Here is a 7,910-nt window from a genome sequence, read left to right on the forward strand (position 1 = left end):
TGTGATGGATGATCTAAAAACTGCCGCATTATCCCTCTCCACATGATTTCTCCCATTTTTGTGGTTGTGATAGTGTCTCCTCAAATATGAATTTATAGTAGTTTTATGCGGAACCCTCCATTTATGTTAAAAGTGGGTAGGAAGTTGGTCAGTGACAATTCTTCAATAAATACTCACCAAACCTCAACCAAAATAAGTTAATAACTCCAACCATAGGGTTTCTATGAGACTCATCTAGCCTCCTATCTTTCGCAATAGTATTGAACGTTTCCACATATATATTAAACACTCGTGTTTTCATTTAATAGCATGGGTTCTACATAAAATAAGGGGGATAGGAGCAATATTTTACATACGGAAACAACAAAAAACTGAAAATAAAAAATGCGCCACTGGCTGCTTGTGGTAGGTTCTTCAACACATTAAGATTCCTGTACCCCATTTGCCACCATAAAGGTCAGTATCTCCATGCTAATATATACAAGATAGCAAGAACCCTCCACTTAATTTTCCCATACGTTGATGGACTTCCCCTACCGAATAAAACCCATTGCTAAGACACGAGAACCCCCAGTTTCCTGCAACCTAATAGGAAATGGTAATTAGTAATGGTGGTGTGTTTCATAGACATGCTCTACCAGAAAAGGTTATTTTTTACCTTCATATAGGCACCGTGCATGTAGCACGGTTATGCCCCTCACCATTACACCGTGAACACCTAGTCGCGTTCCTACGTCTCCCCTGAAAATGATAGTTAATGTTCAGGGTTAGCGATGATAGAAGGTACTAAATATTTATACTTAGAGAAACGCGTCATACGCCCTTAAAACAAATGTGTAATTACGATCTCGAATTACCATAACTCTCCACGTGATGCTATCCTTTTTTTCTTTGGTCTCCCCGGTGGCCTACGTGTGAATGGGGGCTGCAAATCGAGAGAAGCAATCGAGGCTGGCAGTGGATACGCGTTCGAAACATCTGGAACAGGCTTGATGGACGCCTTGTAGGATTGCCTCCAGTTGTCTACCGAGTACTCAGGCGCCATGATGGACTGCAGTGTTATGTCTTCTGTTACAGCTGCAGATATTGCATGTGGGCAAGGGTAATATAGCATGTCGAAAGCTCTACACGTGCAGGACCATTTGCCGAGGTTAACATGGTAATTTCCACCACTGTTTGACTGGACTTGGTACTCGAACCTATCAACATTCTTGACCGAGAAACTTACAGATTTTTCGAAGTTCTGATGAGTTACTCCACGCATCTTTGGTGTTAGTGTTGACATCTCTTTTTTTTTATGCTTCACGACGCATTGCAAACCAGCTTATAAGGGTCGTCCGAATAAATTCTCNTGGTAATTAGTAATGGTGGTGTGTTTCATAGACATGCTCTACCAGAAAAGGTTATTTTTTACCTTCATATAGGCACCGTGCATGTAGCACGGTTATGCCCCTCACCATTACACCGTGAACACCTAGTCGCGTTCCTACGTCTCCCCTGAAAATGATAGTTAATGTTCAGGGTTAGCGATGATAGAAGGTACTAAATATTTATACTTAGAGAAACGCGTCATACGCCCTTAAAACAAATGTGTAATTACGATCTCGAATTACCATAACTCTCCACGTGATGCTATCCTTTTTTTCTTTGGTCTCCCCGGTGGCCTACGTGTGAATGGGGGCTGCAAATCGAGAGAAGCAATCGAGGCTGGCAGTGGATACGCGTTCGAAACATCTGGAACAGGCTTGATGGACGCCTTGTAGGATTGCCTCCAGTTGTCTACCGAGTACTCAGGCGCCATGATGGACTGCAGTGTTATGTCTTCTGTTACAGCTGCAGATATTGCATGTGGGCAAGGGTAATATAGCATGTCGAAAGCTCTACACGTGCAGGACCATTTGCCGAGGTTAACATGGTAATTTCCACCACTGTTTGACTGGACTTGGTACTCGAACCTATCAACATTCTTGACCGAGAAACTTACAGATTTTTCGAAGTTCTGATGAGTTACTCCACGCATCTTTGGTGTTAGTGTTGACATCTCTTTTTTTTTATGCTTCACGACGCATTGCAAACCAGCTTATAAGGGTCGTCCGAATAAATTCTCCGAGTGGGATTACCGGTAGCTCTCGTGCCTCCTTGAGAACCGAGTTAAGTGATTCAGCTACGTTGCTTATCATAACATTGTATCTGTTGCCAAGAAAGTAAGCACGTGTCCAGTGGCTGAACCCGATGGTTTCAAGGTAAGCACCACATGCTGGATCAAGCTTGATGACTTCGTTGAAGTATGTATGGAAGTCGCAAATTCGGTATGCTCGCGCCGCCCTTGAGACGTGAAATGCCAGAAGTTTCTTCTTAAAACTTGATGTGATGTTGCGTTGTTGGTGAACAGNGCGATGATAGAAGGTACTAAATATTTATACTTAGAGAAACGCGTCATACGCCCTTAAAACAAATGTGTAATTACGATCTCGAATTACCATAACTCTCCACGTGATGCTATCCTTTTTTTCTTTGGTCTCCCCGGTGGCCTACGTGTGAATGGGGGCTGCAAATCGAGAGAAGCAATCGAGGCTGGCAGTGGATACGCGTTCGAAACATCTGGAACAGGCTTGATGGACGCCTTGTAGGATTGCCTCCAGTTGTCTACCGAGTACTCAGGCGCCATGATGGACTGCAGTGTTATGTCTTCTGTTACAGCTGCAGATATTGCATGTGGGCAAGGGTAATATAGCATGTCGAAAGCTCTACACGTGCAGGACCATTTGCCGAGGTTAACATGGTAATTTCCACCACTGTTTGACTGGACTTGGTACTCGAACCTATCAACATTCTTGACCGAGAAACTTACAGATTTTTCGAAGTTCTGATGAGTTACTCCACGCATCTTTGGTGTTAGTGTTGACATCTCTTTTTTTTTATGCTTCACGACGCATTGCAAACCAGCTTATAAGGGTCGTCCGAATAAATTCTCCGAGTGGGATTACCGGTAGCTCTCGTGCCTCCTTGAGAACCGAGTTAAGTGATTCAGCTACGTTGCTTATCATAACATTGTATCTGTTGCCAAGAAAGTAAGCACGTGTCCAGTGGCTGAACCCGATGGTTTCAAGGTAAGCACCACATGCTGGATCAAGCTTGATGACTTCGTTGAAGTATGTATGGAAGTCGCAAATTCGGTATGCTCGCGCCGCCCTTGAGACGTGAAACGCCAGAAGTTTCTTCTTAAAACTTGATGTGATGTTGCGTTGTTGGTGAACAGTACATGCACCATGATGTGACTTAGGGTAAACCTGCATGATCAACACGTGAACAATACGATTAGGTTAGGGTTGTTATAAAGGCACAATACAAGTTTAATAATATAATAATAATATGACACTATTATAACATAATAACAATACATTATTTACTATAACATGGCATTTTACATTATTACATTAGTTCTTTAACATCGAAACATGACAAGATTTAATGTAACATGTCATTTTACTTGCATAAATTATTACTGCATTCTACCTTATTGCAGCCACCGTATAGTAGGGGCATGGACATGTAACTTGTACGGTAACATGTTTGATACTATATGGTAGTTCAGAATTGATAATAAAAGAGCTATTAGTTGAGGTATATTTTAGAAACGTACCCTTCGCAAGCCTGTGTAAATTGAAGAATGTCTATCGGAGACGAAAGTCAGGGTTTCCGAATCTGGTATCGCAGAGCTCAAACCACGGAAGAACCACTCCCAAGCAGTGTCGTTCTCTCTATCAACTACGCCGAATGCTAGTGGGAATATTTGAAAGTTAGCATCTTGACAGCTCGCCGTTAACATACAACCACCATACTTCCCCTTCAAGTGTGTACTGTCTATACCGATGACACGCCGCATGAACGCAAATCCCTCTAGTGATGCGGCAAATTTTAAGAACAGGTACTTAAACCTATACTGCCCGGCTGCGTCGATCTCTGTTTATAGCTCAATGACAGAGCCAGGATTCGCCTGCTTTAGAACATGTATGTACGCCGGCAAGAGAGAGTAACTATTAGCAGTCGATCCTTGTGCGTCCTCCATGGAAACTTCTCTTGATTTCCACGCCTTCCAATATGATATCTTTACAGAATGATCTGCTAGCAGGAGGCGCTGGAGATCGACTGCCCGGGGACCTCGTGTGTTTCCCTCAAACTTTTACTGCATAATGCTACCGATCACCCGCGTTGTTGCTTGTCTATGGTAATTACTGCGCTCTTCGACGGTGCACGTGTGTGTCAGCGTAACACTCCTGATTTGGTAGTTGTCACAGTCTTCTAGTTTGACAATGTAGACACGCCATGGGCAAGTTGGTGATATGAATTTAAGCGTGAGAAGTTTTTTGCATGACCGATCCCTCCGAAAATGAAAGCGCCAGTTTAGGGCGTGGACTGCTAATTTGACGTTGCAATCTTGTTTGTTTTTGAAAACACGTCCTACGAACAGTTCGTCCCCTTCGTACAATACATCTTGCACAACTAGTTCCATTCCTAGTCGACCTTTTAAGTTACCACAAAAATTCAATTAGCATGTTACCTATGTAAAATATCCGACTCTCATATATGTAAGATATCATGTTTTTTTTTACTATATAGCATGTATTAAATTCAAGTACCTTCTTCTCGTTGCTCATCTAGGGTTGGTGCGGCATATCGATTGAATGATGCGAAGTTGAGACACATATCTTCGCGCGCCGCCTGAAGGGGAACCCTGAGGTCCAGTTCGAGGTTTAGGGGTTCAGCCATATAGTTCGCCGACGGACCGAAGAAACTACACTCCTTTACTGGTACGACTCCATCACTTGCATCTCTATTGAAATATGGCTCGGTATCATCTGCTATGTTAATTGTGTGGCTACCTAGGTGAGCGAGGAAATCCACTTCAACGGGGCTCACATCCACACTCTATGATGCAAGTGAAAAACAAATGTTAGTATCATGCACGTGTATTCCTATGATATTGTGTAGACGCGTTTGTAGACGTACCTCTGTTGTAGATTCAGTGTCGGAATCTTCGTCGTCACTAAACAGTTTCCGGCATGCGTTACTACGTTGGCCATAACCAATGTTAATAGAAGATGCTTCACCGTTGCTTTCATTAGTTTGTTGTGTGGCCATCATCCAACGTAGAACGGCTTCTTCATCGAGTAGTTTTTCCGCGAGACTGGAGTCGTATGTCGGTAGCGGCGGGAGACCGTCAAATGCCATAGGCAGTTTTCCTTTGTCTTGCCTTTCATGGGTCGCTGATGTGCTACCAACATCAGTATTCATAGTTTCTTTACATGGTATAAAGTGGTCGTGTTTGTTGTGCAACTTGGCGCTAGCCGCTTCGCTGTTTCCATCGTACGTTTCTATACCTTCGATCGAAACCTTCGACGAGTACAGACAAAAATTGTCCAGGTCAACATGGAGTGCTTGGAATATGGCCATGGTCTCGTCAGTACGTATTATTACGGGTCTGGACCTCACATCCGGTGGAGAGTCGAGATCCATCCACTCTGGCCATTGATACGAAAGATGGACCTCCCATCCATCATATTCCATCCCGAAAGCGGCTCTAACGAGCTCACGAACAACTGTTACTCGTTCGCCTTCACGTATAGTCATTCTCCGCACGGCGTTGAATGGGTTTGGGATGAACACCCAACTTCCATCGCCACCGATGCCCCATGAGCCGCTGACGACTCGAAGAGGACGGTCAGTTATTTCGGTTATAATAACCATTTGTACCTACGCGAAGGATATATATCATTAAATATAGCAAAGTAGATGTGGTTGTACAAAAAAAACAAAACAAAGATTTTAGTTGTCTTATACGCACTGTCTATTTACCTACCTCTGCAACTTTTACTTCAACCTTGATTTTCTTTTGGCAACCTTTGGTTTTTTTTTTGATAAGTGTGTTCATTTGTAAATGCTAGCTACGGTATCAGATATATATGTCAACGAGTCAGAACCACTTTAGGGCTACAATATTTACTCAGATATTTTGCTGAATAGTGTATGTGGGGCTATTGTCCACATGTTTTTGATTTTCGAATCCTCATGATCCCCCCCATAACCCGGGATGCGATAGGAAGGTTTACACTGCAAAGCGGATGTCACGTCAAAGTGTCAATGTTTTACCTTTATGCACCATGAGATTTTTTTAGATAGACTTACAGTATACGCGCATTTAAATGTTTTTCTTAGCGATAAGGGTTTTCGCCAGTGGATTAGTAGCTGGATTCGACACACGTGTCGCCCCGATACATATTTTATTATCTGATGTATGCGCGAAACCCATGTTATTATACTATTTACGGATTCTCCAAAATCTTTACCTACTAATGCTACCATCGTAGTTCGTAGTGTCTCTGCATTTGCATTAAATGCCTTGGATACGTATCACCGATAGGTATTCTCTCTCCTAAATGTGTCATGTCGACCGTCCAGTGGACGATTTTTGGGGCAACTCAAGTGGCGATGTCATGATTCGTGTGTACTTATAAAATGACATGTTTTTTATATGATATCCTTATTCACGGTAACAGACTTGTTTGTAATTGATCTTCCTTGGTATTCATCTTCTTTAGCCCATGGGCTTAGTTGATTAACACTACCATGCGTAACGACTAGTTCTGGCCCGTTACCGTTTTCGAAATCTCGAAGAACCCTGTACCACAGAAGATGGTTCCGGGACAATGGAAATCCACATGTGGAAAACGTAGGGTACATGTGATTGTTCTAAGACATACATATGTTTTTTTTGCAGGAATGGAGTTTCACGAATGCATGCGTACTAGTATTACATGTGTAGGGAGATATCAATCCATTGCATAATAACTCGAACAATTATTTCGTAAAAGCATGAGTTAGGCTCAATCTATGTAAGTTGTTTTCGTAGGCGTCACCCCCTTATACTCAGTTTAACTACTAACCGATTACAACCTATGCATGTTTTTTGTAACAAGTTATTTCAATTTATATCAGTCTCATCATTGGTAGGAGATTACCTCCTACCAATGTTGTTCCCTACATAGAATAATCTACAGGTGGGGCACCTTTACTCCCGCCTAATCATCGAAGATTGTTTGGACTTTTCAGCCTTCCCTAAAACGTTATTTACCAAGTTTTTCTGCCACAAAGTTATTTTCTCTGTTTTACGAAATACCATGGTCATCTACCTAAATCACTCTTAAAACTAATTCCACGAACTGTGAGGTGAATTTACAAATAAGCAAAAGTAAAGGGACGTATTACAAATAAAGAAAAGTGATCGCTAGAAAAAAGACAGAACAGTACAGATTGGTGTGATCGAACAACACCGTCATTCATACCGACAACATATTAAACATAACCCCTGTTTTAAGAATCTCCAATCTAAATATTCTGCTTCAAATCGACGCAACTCTATATCACCCACTGTTTCGAATTCTCAGTTACTAAGGGGTTTTTATCAGTAATGGCTACGACTCGAATGGTGAGGGTTGCGCAAGATGGTTCTGGGGATTACTGCTCTGTTCAAGACGCAATCGACTCGGTGCCTTTAGGTAACACTTGTAGGACTGTGATTCGTCTCTCACCCGGGATTTATCGGCAACCGGTTTACGTGCCCAAGAGGAAAAACTTCATTACCTTCGCCGGAATCTCACCGGAGATCACGGTTTTGACTTGGAACAATACGGCTACGAAGATTGAACATCACCAGGTACTCGTTGCTATATCTGTACATATCTTGGTGTTTTGATACGGCTCTGATTTGGTTTGATTGTGTTGTTTTTTGGGCAGGCGTCTAGAGTCATTGGGACTGGTACGTTTGGGTGTGGGAGTGTTATTGTTGAAGGTGAAGACTTTATTGCTGAGAACATTACTTTTGAGAACTCTGCTCCTGAGGTATTCAAAAT

At 42.4% G+C, this 7,910-nt stretch overlaps 2 protein-coding genes across 2 annotated transcripts in view; one reads left to right on the forward strand and one right to left on the reverse strand.

Moving 5' to 3' along the window:
* Nucleotides 2,477–3,886, reverse strand: LOC104783702. Its single transcript, XM_010508824.1, has 3 exons — nucleotides 3,644–3,886; nucleotides 2,944–3,290; nucleotides 2,477–2,822 (listed from the first exon to the last, which is right to left on the reverse strand). Exons 1-3 carry the CDS (start codon nucleotides 3,884–3,886, stop codon nucleotides 2,477–2,479), a joined length of 936 nt encoding a protein of 311 aa, XP_010507126.1.
* LOC104780154 (pectinesterase 31) overlaps nucleotides 7,320–7,910 on the forward strand; it is a 4,982-nt gene continuing 4,391 nt past the window's right edge. Inside the window, exons 1-2 of the mRNA XM_010504632.2 lie at nucleotides 7,320–7,714; nucleotides 7,795–7,899. Of these exons, the coding sequence (XP_010502934.1) occupies nucleotides 7,469–7,714; nucleotides 7,795–7,899 (351 nt within the window). The 5' untranslated portion in view covers nucleotides 7,320–7,468. The remainder of the gene's footprint in view (nucleotides 7,715–7,794; nucleotides 7,900–7,910) is intronic.

Source organism: Camelina sativa, chromosome 4, assembly GCF_000633955.1.
Source record: "Camelina sativa cultivar DH55 chromosome 4, Cs, whole genome shotgun sequence".
Lineage (NCBI taxonomy): Eukaryota > Viridiplantae > Streptophyta > Magnoliopsida > Brassicales > Brassicaceae > Camelina > Camelina sativa.